At 36.4% G+C, this 21,694-nt stretch overlaps 1 protein-coding gene and 1 non-coding gene across 2 annotated transcripts in view; both read left to right on the top strand.

Moving 5' to 3' along the window:
* The window catches only part of PSMD14 (proteasome 26S subunit, non-ATPase 14), a 99,349-nt gene that overhangs the window by 75,848 nt on the left and 1,807 nt on the right, over positions 1-21,694 (top strand). The window contains exons 9-11 of the mRNA XM_058715159.1: positions 4,277-4,351; positions 8,932-9,057; positions 20,552-20,614. Coding sequence (XP_058571142.1) covers positions 4,277-4,351; positions 8,932-9,057; positions 20,552-20,614 — 264 coding nt within the window. The remainder of the gene's footprint in view (positions 1-4,276; positions 4,352-8,931; positions 9,058-20,551; positions 20,615-21,694) is intronic.
* On the top strand, positions 6,695-6,795 carry LOC131505923 (small nucleolar RNA U13). The gene has a single exon (XR_009258674.1). It is a non-coding gene; the product is annotated as a small nucleolar RNA U13 (small nucleolar RNA).

Below are 21,694 nucleotides of genomic sequence, written 5' to 3'. Positions count from 1 at the left end.
GAAACGTTTATTACTTAAAGAAAACATTATTTTTAAAACATGAAAACAGGGTTGAAATAGGTACCATAAAACAAAGCTAATAGACAAAGTTTATGTTAACTTCCATGTTTTAAATAAGGGAAGCCATTTTAATCCTGATAGGCAGAAGTATAGTGCCCACCCTATGGACTTTTGTTTTAATATATGAGACTTTGTATTATTTTGTCCTTGGAATATTTGACCATTATTGTCAAAGGTAATAGGATTGAGAGTTAACAAGCATTTTATTTTAGCAACTAAAAATTTTAAACTATATTCCACTGACACTGTTCAGAGCATTTCAAATCTTTGAGAACCATAGTATAAGTGAAGCTTGGGTTGTGAACTGCATGGAAATTTGGTAACTTTTGATGCACACATGCATTGTGCAGGGACCATGAGCCTCTAAGTGTAGCCCTGAATACAATTGCATTGTCTAACAGAGTTAAGCTGTTTGAAAAACTTTTTTTTTTTTTTTGAAGAGTTATAAAACTGTTGCCCTGGAAGGAACCATTGAGGCCCAGAAAGTTCAAAATTTGCCCAGGTTTCATAGTTAATTAACGTAGGAACTGATATTTATAACCTGTGCTCCTGGTTCTTTATACTGCACTTGGAATTTAATTAAATAATGAATTTTAGCACAGATAATATATTTATACAGTTCAAAATTTAAAAGGTACAAAAAGCTAGTTAGCAGAATTTGAATAAATATTTGAATAATTCAAATGGTGATTGATTTTGAAGTTTATTTCACTGTAATGATTACTTGTATACTTGTTTTGAATTTGTCATGCCAATAAAATTATGAAGCTCTACTCTAAAGATGAACTAAAACAGCATAGAAGTAACCTGGAAGTTAATCAACAGATCTCAAAACTCCCCTTTGTCTATGGGGACATTCTTAATCTAGAACAGATAGCACCTTACTCTGATAATGAGTACCAACCTAGGCAGAATTTTCTTCTTGAAAGGTTACAGGATTTGAGCATAGAAAACCAGGATCAGGATATACAGGAAGCACATAAATAAGCTGAATGCTGTTAGTAAATCCAAAATATACTATCATAGAAACAGTGTTGTAAAAGGTGGCTCGTTTCCCATGCCAGCCACTGAAAGCTTATTTAGCCCATAGTATACAATATTATAGAATAGAATCAGACTTTTATAACAGTGCTTCTCTGAGAAACTGTTACGGATTTAAAAGAAAAAAATTTTTTAATGTTTATTTATTTTTGAGAGAAAGAGAGCATGAGGGGGAGAGGGACAGCGAGAGAGGGAGACACAGAATCAGAAGCAGACTCCAGGCTCTGAGCTGCCAGCACAGAGCCCGATGTGGGGCTCATACTCACAAACCACGAGATCATGACCTGAGCTGAAGTCGGATGTTCAACCGACTGAGCCACCCAGGTGCCCCGAAACTGTTGCGGATTTTAAGTAGCCAATTAATGAATGAGCTTTGGGAATGAACCCTGTTTTAATGAAGATTTTCCTAAGTCCATCATATGTTTGTTAAGTGTAAATCAAAAAGTTATGTAGTGATGTTTTAGGAACTTTCCTAGCTGTATAACTTTCTTCTTTATCTCTCTGACATACTGTGGCCTTTTTTGTATATTCTGTTTAATTTGTAATTTGACCCTTCCAAATGGTTAGTTCTCCCTGTTGATAAAACTAATCTTATGTTTGGTATATGCTGCCTCAACTTGTCAGCTAAATTGGTTAATTTTTTTTTTTTAAAGTTTATTTATTTTTGAGACGGAGAGAGACAGAGCATGAACGGGGGAGGGGCAGAGAGAGAGGGAGACACAGAATCGGAAGCAGGCTCCAGGCTCTGAGCCGTCAGCCCAGAGCCCGACGCAGGGCTTGAACTCATGGACCGCGAGATCGTGACCTGAGCTGAAGTCGGACGCTTAACCGACTGACCCACCCAGGCGCCCCTAAATTGGTTAATTTGAGAGAATTTAATATTCACTGAGGCTGAGTTTGGGGGGCTTATGTGAAAGGAGGACTGTACCTGGCCGAATTATTGTGATTTGGAATGTGCTGGTGTTACACAGTGCTCACTTACACAGTGAGTAAGTGAAACTGGAAGACTGCTTGGGGATATCATTTTATTTAAGCTTAAATATTTTTTATTATGATACCTACTAATCTTTCATGCTGTGTTAGTTTTACCTCTTTTATCTAAATAATGTTAAGTGAAAAGTAGGTAGTGCCTTCAAATCCCAAACTGTATATTTTAGCAGTATAATTACCCTCCAAAATGTAGACTGTGGGCACACTGGCTGATTTTTGCATTTATTGGCTATAGGCATTACTAGCTTTATGGCTGCTATGTAGAAGTAGGTAGTTAGGGCATTGTACAAAGGCACTTCAATGAGGGGACAATTGGCAACTGAAATCTAGTGTTCCACTCTCCACTTGGGCTTTATCCACGGGAAGGACTAGTACCTTTTTCTGATTCTTCTACCCAGAGGATACACTTCCTAATTTACATAAATACTAGTACATATTAAGGGAGGCCCTGATTAATTCCACTTTTTTTTTTTAATTTTTTTTTAACGTTTATTTATTTTTGAGACAGAGAGAGACAGAGCATGAATGGGGGAGGGTCAGAGAGAGAGGGAGACACAGAATCCGAAACAGGTTCCAGGCTCTGAGCAGTCAGCACAGAGCCCGATGTGGGGCTCGAACTCACGGACTGCGAGATCATGACCTGAGCTGAAGTCGGAGGCTTAACCGACTGAGCCACCCAGGCGCCCCTAATTCCACTTTTTGATCTGCATAGCACAGCATGTGTGAGCACTGAAATTTGACTCACTACTCCTGATGATTATTGAGATGAATAAGGATTTAATGGATACATTTAGTACTTTAATTTTGTACATCAACCATTTTATTATAGCAGATGTTAGGATAAGAATGGATTGTTATAGTACATATTAAAATGTTTTAGTACTTGGTGGAATAATTTTTGCTAGTAGCAAAGTTTTAAAATAAGACTGGCTATGCTTTGTTTTTATCCTGGTCCTTTAAAGTGTAAAGACTTATGAATCCAAGAATTTCCTAAGATACGTTGTGGCATAGTATGGTAGAAAAAACATGGGCTTTGGAGCCAGAAATACTCAGGTTCAAATCCCATCTTTGCCTTGATATAAAACTGGTACAGATTAAGAATTGTGTTATATTTTCTTCATCTGTCAAAATACATATAGAACCAGTCTACCTTACTGGGTTGTTGTGAAGATTAGAAGACTTAATGTGCAAGACAGAGGCTGAGTATTCATTAAATGTTTCCTTTCTACCCCTTCCTCCTCTACCTCAATACCTTAAGACCTTAACTGTAAAATTCCAACAATTAGAGAGTGTGGTGGTGGTTTTGGTCAGCTTTAGCTTTATATTTGAGTTACGCCCCAAATGCTTTTTGTTTTTATACTTGTTGAACATAAATCCAAGGTGTATTTCTGTACTTTAATGTCTTACTAGGCAGATAGAGGGTCTCCCAGAGTACCATTCTGAACCCCATTTGAACGTCTGTTGCTAACGTTCCATTATTTGAGCAGTTGCACGTGGATTTCATCACAGACAGATTTCATTGTTTCTTAATAAAGCCATGTCATTAGCTTAAATTTTTATTATGACCTTCCTGTTTGTCTTAGAAGACAAGTGCAGTGGAAAAATTTCTGGTTAGTGAGATTGTTCTCACTGGTTAAGATCATGAGGACTTTGTTAAGATCAATGGACTTTGTTAATTTGGAGACATGTGTAGACACAATTATTTGACTCTATATATGACTCTGTAGAACTGAATCAAGAAACAGGGAAACCCCAGATTAATGTTGTGTGTGAAAAGATAAGTGTATTATTATGACTAAATGTTAGGCTTTTCTTTTGAAATAACAAAGAGCCCCTAGATATCATAAAATCAGACTTAACAAATTAAGTATTATTTATAGATTATGAATAATTTGTTTGTAACTTAAATTACATTGAGGTCAGACCCTGTCTCTGACTCTGAGCAAGGCTACTGAAACTGTTGAATTTGTGCTGCTGTGTATGATATTTTGAAGAATGTGTGACCTGTACTTCTAAACCTTCTAAACTTATAGCTGGAAAAAAAAATACATTTTCATTTATTTAGGTTAAAAGACTTTTTTTAGAAGATGGTAAAGATACTACTTACAGGATATGTCAGCAGTTTTGAACTGTCTTTTACATGCAAAATATTAATTTGTCCTTTTCTAATAATTTATATATATAGGCGTTAATTCACGGACTAAACAGACACTACTACTCCATTACTATTAACTACCGAAAAAATGAACTGGAACAGAAGGTAAGTTAAAATTTTTATCTTAGAAAGCCATTTAAACTATTACCTAGTATGTTTGAATTTGATGTGTTCGAATATTTTTTCATTCCTAATGAATATCAGGAACATAAAGGAATATTTTATTGGACAGTAAAGACATTTACCTTATTGGTAGGTGCTAAAATAGAGAATAAGTAGGAAATAAACATTTATGTTTGGTTTTATGAGTTACTATAAAAATCTTTCTCCTCATTCTGTGATGTTTCTGATTAATGTATCTTTTCTAATAAAATAACCAGGGCGCCTGGTTATTCGAGGTGTGCCTGGGTGGCTCAGTCGATTGAGCGTCCAACTCTTGGTTTTGACTCAGGTCATGATTTCACAGCTCACGCTTTCAGGCCCCGCATCAGGCTTCACGCTTCACACACTTCAAGCAGTGTGGAGCTTGCTTGGGATTCATTCTCTCTCTCTCTCTCTCTCTCTCTCTCTCTCTCTCTCTCCCTCCCTCCCTCCCTCTCTCCCTCCCTCCCTCCCTTCCTCCTTCCCCCTCTCTCCCCTTCTCTCCCCCTCTCTCTCCCTCTCTCCCTCTCTCCCTCTCTCCCTCTCTCTCTCTCTCTCTCTCTCTCTCGGCCCCTCCTCTGCTTGCTCTCTGTCTCTCAAAATAAATAAACTTAGAAAAAAAATTAAAGAGGGAAATGCAGTAGTGTTTTCAGATATTTACAGCTACATTCTTACCCTTTTTATACTAGGCAATTTAAAAAAAAAATTTTTTTTTTTAACGTTTATTTATTTTTGAGACAGAGAGAGACAAAGCATGAACGGGGGAGGGTCAGAGAGAGAGGGAGACACAGAATCTGAAACAGCCTCCAGGCTCTGAGCGGTCAGCACAGAGCCCGACGCGGGGCTTGAACTCACGGACCGTGAGATCATGACCTGAGCCGAAGTCGGCCACTTAACCGACTGAGCCACCCAGGCGCCCCTATACTAGGCAATTTTAAATTTAAAAAAAAAATTTTTTTTTAACGTTTATTTTATTTTTTTGAGACAGAGACAGAGCATGAACGGGGGAGGGGCAGAGAGAGAGAGGGAGACACAGAATTGGAAGCAGGCTCCAGGCTCTGAGCCATCAGCCCAGAGCCCGACGACGCGGGGCTCGAACTCACGAACCGTGAGATCGTGACCTGGCTGAAGTCGGACGCTTAACCGACTGCGCCACCCAGGCGCCCCAGGCAATTTTAAATTTTGATTACCCTAACAATTACCTCACATCTTGGTTGTAACATTCTTTTGTTTCTACTATTTTAGGATTATTTCACCTAATGCCAAATATTTAAGTCTGCCTATTGCTTTTTGAAATTATAATCAGAACTGTTTTTTTCTTTCTTTACTATTACAATTAGTCATCTTCCAAATTAGTTTCTTGTATTTCTCTCTGAGAGAGACTTAACATAATTTTTAAGAGCAGTAAGTACTATTGATAGCCAATACATTTTGATTCCCATGTGACTCTCTGGTCCAAATGTGACAAGTAATCAGTAGTAAACAAGACGTTTCTTAACTGGTTGAAACTGTTTCCCACAAAGGTACCTTAGAAGGGTATTCACCTGTAGCACATGAGGTGGATGAGAAGTGGGATAAATTGGGCTGTTCATAGTGCCCCCTCTTTCATTTTTTTAAAATTATTTTTTACTTTTATTTATTTGTTTGACTTTTTTAATTTACATCCTAGTTAGTTAGCATATAATGCAATAATGATTTCAGGAGTAGATTCCAGTATGGAATCCCATATAACACCCAGTGCTCATCCCAATAAGTGTCTTCCTTAATGCCCTACCTATTTACCCATCCCCCCTTACCCCTTACCTATCCTCCCACCCACAGCCCCTCCAGCAGCCCTGTTTGTTCTCTGTATTCGAGTCTCTTATGTTTTGTCCCCCTCCTTGTTTGTATATTATTTTTGCTTCCCTTCCCTTATGTTCATCTCTTTTGTATCTTAAATTCCACATGAGTGAAGTCATATGATACTTGTCTTTCCCTAACTAATTTCGCTTAGCATAATATACTCTGGTTCCATCCACATAGTTGCAAATGGCAAGGTTTCATTGTTTTTAATTGCCAAGTAATATTCCATTGTGTATGTATATGTATGTGTGTGTGTGTGTGTATTCACACACACACACACACACACACACACACCCCACACCTTCCTTATCCATTCATCTGTCAATGCTGCCTCTTTTCAACCAGATGACCCCTAGTTTTAATCTCATTCATATATTGTGGGGAGGATGTGCTGTATAAGGCTTTCATTAAAAGGAGACTTTTGTTTTAATTTTTATAATACATATTTTAAAAGGTCAAAGCTATATCCTTTTGTAGTTCTTAAGCGTGATTGGGTGTTCACACCGTTGTGTGACATGTGCCACCCTTAAACCTTGTTATGACGTTGGCACATTACCCGTCTGACGTAAAAAAATAAATAATAAATAATAATAAATAAATAAATAAATAATAAAAAATAAATAAAAGGTCAAAGCTACCAGTAAACTCACCCAAAGGTCCTGTGTGCTTTGAGCATGGTGATGAGTGAGGGGCTGCAGGGGCCAGTTCTTTGCTGTGCTGAGGGGAGACATAGAGCCATTGAGCTCTTTTGCAGCTGCTTGCCTGTGTCCCAAAGTTTACATCTGCCATGATACATTTAGTTGATACCCTGGGGTATATTTTCAACACCTATTTTTAATTTTTGCAGAATAGATACTGGCCATGAAAAAGAGCACCTGTCAGATACAAACTGAAAATTTCGTATATGTGAATATTTTTTTAGTCTGATACCTAACACCCAACTGGTTAGAAATATCCAGCTAATTACATCAGCTTTCCCCCTTTTTTGGTACCCCCCAAAATTTAGCCACTATCGTTGGCATTAAGGACACATGTGCAAATACCTACATAAGTTAATTAATGTTAATGCTTATGCTCCTAATAGCTCAGTTCAGGAGCTTTTATGGTAACAAAAGCCCTACCTTTACTCTTACCCACCAACCTGTATAACTAACTTTAAACTTCCTCAGGGGTCCCAGTGGAATCCTTGTTCAGGCATGGTAGAGATATCCTCACGCTCTGTGGAAACTTTGCTTTGGAAGTGGTAGAAAAATCCAGTCCTCCACATTAATTATAGGTAGCTTTATAATACATATAGTTGCAGCTGCACCAAAATTTCCTGAAGATATATTATCTAGAACACTTATCAGTGGAGAAGATGGGAATCAGTCAAAAAAATTGGAGTTAGTTGTGTAGGATTTTTTTCGGGTAACTCTTGTCTCTCCCTGGGCCCTTGAATGGGAATGGAGGAATTTGGAGCTTTGTGCCTGGCAAAGTCTCATAGGTGATTTTTGACATGCACCTTTTTCTCTAGCATAAGAAAACCTTTGTACCACATGTAACTGCAAGTCTCTGAGCAAGTAGAATTGTTTTTCTAAACTATTCTAGCTACGTCTTCAGATTACAGCTCATGGATCTCACAAAATAGACTGGCTCTAATGGCAACCAGATTTTTTTCACAGTGATTTTAGCAGTCATTTTAAAAAGTAACTCAATTGTAAGTTCAACTAAAGAACATTGTAGAATAAGACTAAGAAAAACTGTCTTAAATACTCTAAACTTGAAAATTTAGGAACTTCCAGGAATTACATACTCAGAACTAGGAGTCCAGTTTGAGAAACCGTGAACTAAGGTGTTTAGTTCCATGATCACTAATAGAGTCTGATCCTAGTTTGCTGATTTGGTTGCACACTGGATAAATCTGTGATTTCCTGCCCAGTTTTATGACTTTTCATTTAGACAGTAAGGAAGTTTTCATTTTAAAAATTATGGATGGAATATTAGAATTGAAAAGAAATTTATTATCTAATATAAGCCCCCAATTCATAAATATGTAAACTGAGGCGCAGTAAGATTTACATGAAGTCAGTCAGTAAATGGGGCATTTACCTCCTTACTTTGGTATTTGAAAGCTGGACTGTATGAACTATTAGAGACCTTGTGTGTAACATAGCAGTTTCATCCATCCATCCATCCATCCATCCATCCATCCATCCATCCATGCATTCAACAGATGTTTATTGAATGTTTGTTATGATTAGATATTGTTCTAGAATCTACATCCTGGTGATCTTGAAATCAACTGGGAAAGTTTCTACTCTTTTGATATTTTAGTGAGCGAGAAATGCAATAATAAAATTTTCAAGTGTTGATAATGTTCTAAAAATAATGATAAGGGAAGAAAGATGTTTGAGATAGTGTGAGGTGGCTTTTTTATATAATGTGATGAGGAAAGCCATCTATTTTTAAGGAAATGAGAAAGGTAAGCCATGCAAAGATAAGGAAAATAGTCTTTGTGACAGAAGGACAGCAAGTACAAAGGCCATGAGGTTGGAATACTCCTTAGGTTATATTAATATAAATTTAGGAGAATTCTTACTAGAATTTAAGTTAATAAAATTAAATTTTAAATTCATTAATTCCAAATTTTGAGAAGTTGTTTCTCAGGACAAGTGAAGAGGTATCCTCAATACAGGAAAATAATCACTCTTTATATTTTTCAGATGTTGCTAAATTTGCATAAGAAGAGTTGGATGGAAGGTTTGACACTTCAGGACTACAGTGAACACTGTAAACACAATGAATCAGTGGTAAAAGAGATGTTGGAATTAGCCAAGAATTACAATAAGGTGAAGGTTACTTCCCACATTTATTTCTTATAATCTTTAGAATACATATGATTAGATGGCAAGTATTGTATAAATATATACATAGTTAAAAAATAGAGTGGCCTATTTTATAGATCAAATAGTAAATATTTTGGACTTTGCAAGCCATCCAGTCTGTTGTAGGTACTCAACTCTGCTGTCATAGTAGAAAAGTAGCCACAGACAGTATGTAAAGGAGTGAGTGAGGCCGTGTTTCAGTACAACTTTAATAAAACAGGCAGCTGGCTAGATTTTACATTTGAAATTTTTTGATTATCCAAAGGGCTTTTTCTTGGGAGGGAATGGGAAACAAGTAGATGTAGGATAATAACACCAGCATTTAATACTTCTACGTACAGTTTAGTTTATGAGCTTTTCTTTTTTCCATTTAATAAGTGTCTATTGAAAACCTGCTATGCACCAGGCACGGGGGGTATGGTAAGAAGCAATAATTGTCCACACAGAACTTATTTTCTGGTAGGAAAAACACAAAGAAACACAATATAATGTATTAGGATTAGTGCTATAAGAAAATAGGTGATGATGATGTAAGGAAAAATAACTAGCAGGGTGGCTCTGTCATTTAAGCATCCAACTTTTTATTTTGACTCTGGTCATGATCTCACAGTTCGTGAGATCAAGCTCTGCGTCATGCTCTGCACTGACTGTGTGGAGCCTGGTTGGGATTCTGTCTCTCCCTTTCAGCCCCTTCCCTGTGTTCTCTCTCTCTCAAAATGTATAAGTAAACTTAAAAAAAAAGAATAGGGGAGATTACTTATATGAGTATGTTTAAAAGTTATATTTTGTAGAATCTCCTGAAAATGTTTATTGTATACTAAAATATATGTGACCATAATATTCTTGTTCATAGATTTATATTTTTTTATAATTCTGAAATTAAGCAAATACTTGAGCTGTGACTAAACTATATCTGGGGGTGCCTGGGTGGCTCAGTCAGTTCAGCGTCCACTCTAGATTTTGGCTCAAGTCATGATCTCACAGTTTGTGAGTTTGAGCCCCGCATTGGGCCCACATTGACAGTGTGGAACCTGCTTGGGATTCTCTCTTTCCTTCTCTCTCTGCCCCTACCTCTCTGTCAATTATTTAGTCAGTCAGTATATACAAACATGCATACACACACATACACAAACAAACTAAAAAATAAAATAAAATGTTTCTTCTGTGTTCTATTAGTTTCCAAGGACTGCCATAACAAGCTGCCATAAACTGGGTGTCTTAAAACAAATACATTCCCTCATGATTATGGAGGCTAAAAGTCCCAAATCAAGGTATTGGCAGGGCCATGCTCCCTCTGAAGCCTCCAGGGGAATATCTTTCCTTTCCTTTTCCACATTCTTCAGTCCCAGGTTTTCTTAGGTTGTGGCAACTTTAATCTCTAACCATGGTTAAGGGTTCAACATATCTTTTTTGGGGACATAATTCCACCCATAACATGTATTTTACAGCTTTCTTGACTAAAACTCACATGAAAAACAGATTTTGGGGGCACCTGGGTGGCTCAGTTAGTTAAGCGTCCGACTTTGGCTCAAGTCATGATCTCATGGTTCGTGGGTTTGAGCCCCTGCATCGGGCTCTGTGCTGACAGCTCAGAGCCTGGAGCCTGCTTTGGATTCTGTGTCTCCCTGTGTCTCTGCCCCTCCCCTGCTCATGTTCTGTCTTTTTCTCTCTCTCTCTCAAAAATATATGAACATTAAAAAAATTAGAAAACAGATTTTACATTTTTAACCAAGTACATGCAAATGTATATGTGTGTATATGTAGTTGCAACAAAAGTTTTATAAAACAATATTTACCCTTATTACATGTGATACATTTTTTCTCATTTGACTTAATTTTATTGTTTCAGTTATATACATACATACTATATACACGTACATATAGCTTGCAACCTATTAATGGATTGAAAACCTGTAATTTGTAAAACATACAAGTTTTGCAGGGTTTTGTTTACAAATATCAGTTGCATATCTCCTGTACAAGTTGCAGTGGAAAACAGGGATCCTTCCTTAACTTTTAGGAAAACAGAGGCAGTAAAAAAAGTTCACAAATAATCAGAGTTGTAGACTAAAATTGGTGTGTTCCATAACACATCAGTATTCAAATAGTCCACAAACCAGCTGTATCAGTGTCACCTGGGATCATGTTAGAAATATAGACTCTCAGACCTACCGAATGAAAATCTACAGTTTATCAAGATTTCCAGGAGATTTGTGTACTCATTCAAGTTGGAAGTTAGAGAACACTACCATAGAGAATATAGTGAAGTCCTATAGAGATTCAGAGGCTCTTGCTTTCAGTTGTGGGAGACCCAGGATGCTATCTTAGAGAATACAGCATTTGAACTAGACCTTAAAGCATGAATAAGATTTGGACATACAGAGAAATGTTACCCTAGGCAAAATAAACATCACAGGCGAAGACCAGGAGACAGAAAGGCAAAGACACCTTTAGGAAACTGTGTTTGGCTAGAGTATATACTATATGAGGGTGAGTGGGGAAGACTTTTTTGAAGTTATTGAATTCAAGTAACAGGATTTAGAATACCAGGATAGAGTTGTTGGGTTTTTTTTGTTTTTAATTTTTTTAATGTTTGTTTATATTTGAGAGAGAGAAAGAGACAGAGGGCAAGTGGGGGAGGGACAGAGAGAAAGAGAGAGACAGAATCCAAAGCAGGCTCCAGGTTCTGAGCTGTCATCACAGAGCCCAACACGGGGCTTGAACTCGTGAACCATGAGATTATGACCTGAGCTGAAGTCTGACGTTTAACCAGCTGAGCCACCCAGGTGCCCCAGGATAGAGTTATTTTTGAGTAGGAGTATGATATCCCAGAACCTAATTTTAGAAATGTAATTTGACGACAGTGTAGAAGAAGGGCTGTGCCAGAAGAGGAGATTTGACATGGAGGTTCTGTTCAGGAGGAGCTTGCTGTTACCCAAACAAAAGTACTAGGTATTTTGGTTTACCAGAGTAGCATTGGGAACAGAGGCATCAGCAGACAAATAAAGAAAACATGGCACCTGAATAGATGGAGTGAAAGAAGAAGGAGGAATCAGAGATGAATTCAGGGTTTCCTACCTAGGTGACTAAAAGTATGTTAGTACCATTAAAATTTTCCAATTTTGAAGTAGAAGGATTGAGAAAGGAGATTGAGTTGTATTTAAAAAAAAATTTTTTTTTGACGTTTTTATTTATTTTTGAGACAGAGAGAGACAGAGCATGAATGGGGGAGGGGCAGAGAGAGAGGGAGACACAGAATCGGAAGCAGGCTCCAGGCTCTGAGCCATCAGCCCAGAGCCCGACGCGGGGCTCGAACTCACGGACTGCGAGATCGTGACCTGAGCTGAAGTCGGACGCTCAACCGACTGAGCCACCCAGGTGCCCCCGAGTTGTATTTTAAACAAGCAGGTAGAAATACAGGACTAAAATTTAATGATAGGAGCTAGAGCTTAAGATTTTGGAGACAGCTAAAATTTTTTTTTGGTTGTCACACCAAAAAGTAGTATTTCTCAGGGCTCTTGGGTGGCTCAGTCGGTTAAGCATCCGACTCTTGATTTCAGCTTAGGTCATGATCTCACGGTTTCTGAGATGGAGCCACACGTTGGGCTCTGTGCTGACATCATGGAGCCTGGTTGGTATTCTCTCTCCCTCTCTCTGCCCCTCTCTCGCTCATGTGCTCACAGGCTCTCTCTCAAAGTTTAAAAAGAAAGTAATATTTTTCTTTTTACTTTAACCTACCAAATAAATACTAGCCAAGGGAGAGTGTATAAAATTTGCTGCATGTAGCAAGAAGTCTTTGGAGAGAATTTAACTTTGAAAAAAGTTGATGGGCCTATACAAACTAAATTCCAGCAGAATTGGGTCTGGCTTTGAAGAGCATGCCCTGATTTATATGTAGTGTTCCAGCTGGAAATCATCATTGATTCTAGATTATAGGGAAAATTTTTTTTATCTTTCTAGTATATGTTTTTCATGCTGTGAAGATTAAAGAGAAAGAAATAGTTTATCATACTTAAAACAGTTAACCTTTTATACATTAGTGACTTAAGTAATATTATTCAGCAGACTGTAGGAATGGTTTTCATTTCTCTGTAACATTGCAAGTTTTAAGTAAATTCATATTGGTACCACTGCCAGGAAATAACCTATTTATGGTTACTGCTGCCCATCCACAGAAGTTTTTCCTATTTTACAGTTTTAAAAAATCTCTGTAGTACTCAAAAACTTGTAAGGTTTGGTTATAAAATGAAAACAATGTGTAAGCTGTGATATGAAGGAGTCCAAATTTGAGAATGTAATTCCCTCTGTGATTGAAAGAGAATGTGGTGGAGTTTTTAGTAACACTTAAAATATAAAAAGAAATGCCCATGCTACCAATTCTTCATAGTATTCTTTTTAATTGGTTGGTGTTTTAAACTAAGGTAATTACTGTTAGGTGCCAGTTAGCTCCTAAAGTGAAAGAAGATTAGAAAATAATTAAATTCCTTTGTCCCAACTTTTCTGTTTCAAGTCTGAATTCCACACAAAGATTCTGCTTGATTACTAGTCATTGATTTCTCTAATTACTGAACTACAACCACCACACTCTGTTATTCTAAATCTCCTCTAATTTATTCATGCTAAGATTTATCAGGTTTTAAAATATTGATAATATTTGATTGGATATTTGTAAATGAATGTGCAAGTGAAAAGTGAATTATAAAAGGAGCATTTTAAGAATAAAATAGGGGGTGCTTGGGTGGCTTAGTCGGATGAGCATCTAACTCTTGATTTTGGCTCAGGTCATGATTTCAGGGGCGTGGGATTGAGCCCTATAGTGGGCTCCTTGCTGAGCCTAGAGCTTGCTTAAGATTCACTCTCTCTCTCCCTCTGACACTCGCCCCTGTACAAACCCACACAATCTCTCTCTCTCTTTCCCTCCCTCTTTCTCAAAAAAAAAAAAAAAAAAAAAGTAGCATAAAGAGGGGAACCTGGCTGGCTCAGATGGTAGAGCATCAAACTCTTGATCTCAGGGTCATGAGTTCGAGCCCCGCGTTGGATGTAGAGATCACTTAAATAAATAAAACTTAGAAAAAAATAACAGAGACATAAAAATTTACCTTGTTTTCAAACATGTAGCCCTGTGAATTCTGAGATCTGACACTTTACCTTTCAGGTAGAAATAGTACCTACTCTATAACCTGAAAGAAAATTCAGGTATATTTTTTATGTGATTAGATATAAAACATGTAATTATATGATTACATTTGGTTTACTACAGTAGCTATTTTAACTGGGAAAATGTTGGTTTATGCTAGTGCAATAAGATAAGAAAAACAAAATAATAAATAAATATTGGGAAGACCAAGACAGATTATCATTATTTAAGTATGATAGGATATGTTTACAATCAAACAGTAATCTAAGAGACTAAACTAGAAGACCATCAGAACTGTTAAAATAGAGAATTATGTATGTGGTAACCATGCAATTACATAAGCTGAAACCAGGTGAAAACTGTAATAGGCAAGTCAGTTCATAGTATCCAAACTTATAAAATACTTAGAAAGAATTACCATAAGAAATACATGTTTAAATGTATATGGCTTATTTCAATAATACTAAAAACATTTATAAAATAGATTCCTCTGTTTTCACATAGGAAGATTCAGTATTGTAAATATTGTTGTCAATATTGTAAAGCTTGCCACATGTAGCAAGAAGTCTTTGGAGAGAATTTAGCTTTGAAAAAGTTGATGGTCCCGTACAAACTAAATTCCAGCCGAATTAGATCTGGCTTTGAAGAACGTGCCCTGATTTATATGTAGTGTTCCAGCTAGAAATCATCATTGATTCTAGATTATAGGAAAAATTACTATATAGGGAATATATACTATTATAGGGAAGATTATTTTAATGCTAGTAAGAATATCAATGAGGTAATTTACAGTTTTGATAACTTGACAGTATGGTTTATCTGCAACAAAAATAATAAATTAACATTTATTGACTGCTTGTTAGGAGTCAGACTGGGAGAAAATATTTATACTGGTAACACAGAAAAGACTAGCATCCAAAAAATGTATAGTATCCACAAGAATCCCTATAACGTAGTTTTAAAAAACAATAATTTTGGACAAAACAGCTGGAAAACTCACTGAAGACAAATGGCATATAAACATGAAAAGACAAGTTCAACCTTATTAAGTAGTCAAAGAAAAATTTTATTTTCAAATTTAAGAAATGATTTGGGAAAATGCATCACTAGTGGGTAAGTAAAGAGTTACAGAACTTTGCAAAGGGGCTATGTTTCAATTATAAATGCGTATATCTCTTAAAAGTAACATGTTCTCTTTTAAGGTTTATTTTGAAGAATAAATTCTACAAGTACCGACTTATAGAAGAATTTACAACCTGCTATTATGTGTAGAAATTGAATTGTGTAACAATTTGAAAAGTTCCTACTATGTTACCTTCCTTTTCTTTTTCAAAGATACCTATTTCACATTTATCTCAACATATGTTATGAACAGTGTCACCTCAAAGGTGGAAAGTAGAGGAGTGATATACTTCCTGTAAATCCTGAATTATTTTCAGTTTTTGCATTAACCAGATGTTGCTTATACCTAAGATTGTGTTAGCTCAAAGTAGCAATGGTTTCAACAAGATAGAAATGTAGGTCTCTTAATAAAAAAGAAAAAGAAAGAAAAGTAGGTGTCTTGCAAGTCAAGGCCAGTATGACACTTTGAAGTCTTCATGAACCCAGATTCCTTCTATATTTTGCTCCACTTTCCTCATATTGGCTTCCATCCTTTAGATATCCTCATGATTCAGGGTGATTGCTAGAGCTTTAGCCATCCCATCTGAGTTCCCAGTAACTGGTTAAAAAGGAGGGGCAAAAGGGAGGGATGCACCCCAGCTAAATCTGCTCCGTTTCACAGTTCTTTTCGTAAACCCTACCCAACAGCACTTCTGATTATAGTCTCGTTGGTAGAACTCAAGTGGACACATCTTACTTTGAGAAAGGCTATCTATATAGTGTGGTCTTTTACCTGGGAGCAGCACTGTCTTTAAGGAAATTAGGGTGGTATTACAAAAGAAGAAAGGGAGGATACATGTTGGGTAGGCATCTAGTAGATTCTGTCATAGAAATTTTTCAACAAGCTGAACTATATTATTTCTGTTACGGGTGTATACGCATACACCTATGATGTTTATTGTATATCCCTATTTCATGTAGTTACACTTTTAAATTGTATTCCCTGTAAGATTTTTAGAATTTATGCTGTTCAGGCTGCTTATTAAATCATGGGTGTGGCTTTATTACTATCCAGGATATGTCATTATAAAGTAATTATTTCCTGAATTGTCATGAATATTGCTTCAAGGTCTTTGGAGATAGATAGTACTGTTGAAGTCACAGTTGCATTGCTTATTGGCTATATTCTATATGTGGCCCCATTGTTCTTTGTGCACATTCCATTTTTGTATATTTCATACTGCATTGCAGTTTGAGATTTCCAGGCAAGTAAAGCCCAAATGTGAGCTCCTTGAAGAGAGAACTATCTTATTCAGAGGGAGTACTTAGTAGTGATTATTGAATATGTAAATGAAAATTCTGCTGTCGAGGACATGCATAGAATGTACCTAAAGTGTTACAAGCTATTTCAAAAGGAGAGTTAGAAATACATTTTTTTTTTTTTATATAATAGGAGTATTGCTGGAATTAACATATGGTTCTCCCAAGGAGATAGTGCCTAATTCCTTTACATATAAAATGTATATTAACTTACTTCACTGGGATGTTTTAAAGAGTCAGTAAATCAGTATTTGTAAAAGCAAGTGTCTGGTAATATGTAATTACTGATAGTTGTAGGAAAACCAATTTTATGTTCTCCAAACTCACACCTCTTCTCCTGTCTCAAATTTCTAATTGTTTCATGTGTGCTAATTTTGCTTTCTCAAGTATGCTTTATAAAAGCCATTTCTTTAAACTTGTTCTTTACCCTTAACCCAGTAATGTGATTTTCAGTTATATAGTCAATACATTAACTTGATATAAAATCAAGAAAGAAGGAAAAGACAATACCTTGAAATTCACTAGCAGTTATGCAGAGATTGATGGTGAAAAAAATTACCATCTATGTGATTTTAGAAAGCACGTGCTTATTAAATGGGATCAGGGCATGTTAAAGAGTAAAGAAAGTTAGTATTTCAAAGGGAAGAAAAGAAGCCCAAGGACCAGAGAAGTATGGAGTGGAATAGGAGACATGGTGTTATAAAAACACAGAGGTTAAAGGGTTAGAAGAGAAAATAGCGATTGAAGAAGCTCTTTAAGGCGTTCAGAAAGTTCAAGAAAACTGAGTTCATTGGATTTTACCTGATGGAGATCCTTAAGAGTGTAAATGAAGTGCAAAAGATCCAGTCCATATTTTTTAAAGGGTAAATAAAATGGTAGAATCTGAGATACCTGTTTTCCATTTAAGAAATTTGACCATTACCAGAAAAAGGAGAATGAAGTTAATGGGTTTAGTAAAAGCCTGTTTAACATGGGGGTACGTCTGAGGGGATTATGATAACATAACAGACCAAATTCTAGGAATTTCTTAGAACTGTGCAGACCGTGCATGATGGGATAGCCATCTGGGGGTCTTTGTTGATAAACTGTTAAAAACGTTTCTAGTGTGAATAGCCACAAACATTTTCAGTGCTTTTTTGTTGGTTGAGTAAACCGAAGAGCATGAATGCAAAAGCAAAATTTGATGCCAAATCACAGAAGTTGCCATAAACACAGAAGTTCCCCTAGTGAGGACACTGCCTGTGCCTGAATTTCATTTGTTTCTGCTGCTACCATTTCTTAATTTTTCCTGGTGACTAGCCAGATTAGAACTATGAATGAAGACAAACTGGTCATGCCCAGATGGCAGAAGAGATCTAGGTAACTTAGGTAAGTGGAGAAAACATTCAAGGTTTTGATGTGATGATCTGGTCTGATCTGGTGTATCTTAGAATGAAAGAGATGTGCTTATTCTTTGTCATGGGGGTTTGCAACCTTAGTATATGCCTAAATCTACAGCTGCTCCTCATTTTCCAGATGGCATCTATGGCTGGGAGTACTTTTTACCATCTGCACTTCTCAAAGAGTTTGTGAACTCTCTCTTTTAATTATTGGAAATGGAAAAACTAATTGGTAAAGTGGTTAAATGATGTAAAAGATTTTAAAAATTAAGTTAGAACTTTTTATGTTCTGTTTAACCTTTTTAGAAAAGGACCAGTGAAGAGAAAAAGTGAAAAAATGCTTTTTGACTTTCATCTTTGCGTACCCGCCATCTTTGATATTTGTGATACTCCATAATACTTTGTAATAACTATTTTGTACATTGACTGGTATTTTGAGCCAAATTCCAAAACTCTTACCTCCTTCCAATACTGTATGTACTGTTTTCGACATGTGCATGGAGCAGCTAACACTGAATGAATGCAGAATACAACTTAAGTGAATTGTTCCATTCATCAATAATGTTTTCAAGTAGGTAAGGTATAGTGTCAGGATTTGTCAAAGTAATTGAGGAAAAGAACCTTTTTTAAGTGTTGTCTTTGTTTCTATATATGTAAATCATTGGGATAGCGGGGAAGCAATTTCCCACTTAGGTAATACTTTTTTAACTAGCTGAGAATAATAGGAGTGACATCTGACTCTGAAAATGAACATACTCTCTATCTAGGGAATTCTAGATTTGGAGTGTTATTAACTTTTATTTTTCCTTCTTTCAGTTTTATGAGTCATAAATGTATTTTCTTGATAATGTGTTGTAAATAAGTATCCTCTAATAATCACTAGATACAGTACTTATTCACCATCTTTTCTCTTTAGGCAGGTTCTACTGGGGAAAATTCTCTAGATAGTTTGTCCATTTATAAAATTAGACACTTGCCATCTTTGCTCATTTTCAAGTTCTCTGTTTACAAAACTATTAAGAAGGTGTGAAATGCAGCCAAACTTCCCAGTTTATGGGAAATGTCTGATGATTGCATTTCCTACATGTTCATTGTTCACACATGAAGAAATTTGGCAGCTGCAAGATTATTAAGTTTAGAGTATCCAAATCTAACCCTCACTGGGATTTTGGTTTCCTGCTTTCTACCCCCACCATCTCACCCTCTTTTGTAACCATCTTTGTGGTAAGTGCTGTGGTGTTATTTCTTAAGGTTGGCGACCCTTCAGTTTTCTTTGTTTTCCGTTTATCAGGCACTAAAGACAAGGAGTTCACCTGATATAGAGTCCTGGCTTCAGACAGAAACATACCCAAACTCTTAAGGAGGTTCCTTCTCAATAAAGAGGTTTTATGGTGGTGCTATTGTTGAGAGAGGGTGACAGTGATGGTAGCTAATCTGAATTCTGTAATTTTTCATAATTACTTGCTAGAAAATTTGTGGTCATGCACCTAAGTGTCTGTAGCTAACTGATAATACTAGAAAATGGTTTATGTATATTTTGGTTGATTTCATTTTTACTTGATTTGGATTTTAATTCAAGTACGTTTTTCATGCTGAAAACTTCACATTACTCTGTTTCTTCATGATTACTAAAGATCAGTCATGGAGAAGTGAGATTTTTTTTCTGAATACATGTACTACTTTTAGAGATTTTAAATGTGTAGAGTTGTGAAGGGAGAAAACTATATGATTTGTTAAGTGGATCAAAAGTGAGCAGCTCCTTGGGGCGTCTGGATGACTCAGTCAGTTGAGCATCCGACTTCAGTTCAGGTCATGATCTCACCGTTCATGAGTTCAAGCCCCACATCGGGCTCTGTGCTGACAGCTCAGAGCCTGGAGCCTGCTTCGGATTCTGTGTCTTCCTCTCTGCCCCTCTCTCTCTCACGTTCTGTGTCTCCTCTCTCTCTGACTCACTCTCTCTCTGTCTCTCTCTCAAAAATAAATAAATAAATAAACACTTAAAAAAAGCCAGCAGCTCCTTTGATCTGAAGAGATACTGGTAGTTAAATAGATACTGGGTATATAAAGATTCAGTTGACAAGAAAAAGGAGGCAAAGAAATGGGAAGTTGGGGCAGAGGTGTGACGGGAGTAGGAAAAGGGAAAGAAGACAGAATAGGACTAGTTAGCCATCATGGTGCCATAAACAGCTGCCTCGGGGGCTTCTGTCCTCTGGTTTAGCCATCCCTTAAAGAATTCTGTAACAGCTTTCAGAGAGTTAATACTATCATTTGGTGGTCCAGTTTAACATATTCAGTGTCTTTTACATATTTCTTAAGTCTGTTTTCAAAATGATGGTGGTAGTCGTTTTTACTACAATTGAAGGTTATTCTAAAGAGTAGCAAAATCACGTTTTTGTTTAATAAGTCACTTGAATCAAAGATTCTGTGAATGAAAATTATGGTCACCATTGTCTTTGAATATTCTACAGTGGGAAAAGTAAATTTAGAATTTGAAACTCTGTCCTTTGTGTTTCGTTCACAGGCTGTAGAAGAAGAAGATAAGATGACACCTGAACAGCTGGCAATAAAGAATGTTGGCAAGCAGGTGAGGTATACCGTAATAGGTTATGCAGTCGCATAATAACATGCTCTTGTAGAGTTAAAACTGTTTTAGGGCCTGCATGATTTTTTTTCCTGTCTGTTCACTCTACATTTTTCTTCTGTCATGTAAATACGATGCTAATTTTAAAGGTCACTGAATTACTTGATGTCAAATTCTCTTTGCCATATATAGTGAAGTCACAAATATACCTGTGAGATACTATCTTTAGTGAAAATAATTTACTAGAAATAAATTAGGAAACTTAGGTCCTGAGTTATATTAATTTTTCAAGTATTATTTTTACTGGAAATAACATCATCAGTGAATAATAGAATGGTAGATTTATTTCATATGTAACCGTTTTTTAAGTGATACAGTTTGTCAATTTCTAGGCTTCAATATGTAGGTAATGTTCCTGAGAAGGCTTAGAGCCCCAATGGAGTATAGTGAGTGAAGAAGGGTTTTAAGTATTTGCTCTTTCACTTTTCCAAGATGAAATCTATATTTTAGTTCCTAGTTTCTGAGGGTTGGGGGAACACACCAACCAATTAAAAGAATCTACAGATTAATTAAACTGTTTTTTAAAGAATGTTGATTACATTTTTTTTCATTTCATGGAACATGGTTATCATATTGCTGATGTTGGCAGAATCTTGATATTTCAGATGCAAGACACTAAGCTGTCTTTGCTTTCAGCCATCCTACCATATGCTCTGATCCCATCACATCTCACAAGCTATGTAGGTTTGGGCCAGGACCATTCTTGGATGGGAAATCTCTAAGAATCACCCAGCTGCCACAAGAAGTAATGTAGATAACTGAGGGAAGTGTGTTACCAATTCACTACAAAACCAGTTACTCCAACAAAGCAGGAGGGGCAAAGGTCTGACTTAAATATCATAATCAGGGAAATTAAATCTCAACTGCAGTCTGAATATTATAATTTAAAAACAAGAACTCTCCCAAAACAAAATGAAGTATAGTTCATCTTAATCTCTCATCCTGTGTGATACAGTTACTCTCGTTGTCTTTTCCCACTATTTATTGTAGTCTCATATTTATTATTAGATCACCAGCTTGGAG

Source organism: Neofelis nebulosa, chromosome 2 (assembly GCF_028018385.1).
Source record: "Neofelis nebulosa isolate mNeoNeb1 chromosome 2, mNeoNeb1.pri, whole genome shotgun sequence".
Lineage (NCBI taxonomy): Eukaryota > Metazoa > Chordata > Mammalia > Carnivora > Felidae > Neofelis > Neofelis nebulosa.
The sequence above is the reverse complement of the archived record's forward strand: the minus strand, read 5'-3'. Positions and strand labels throughout refer to the sequence as shown.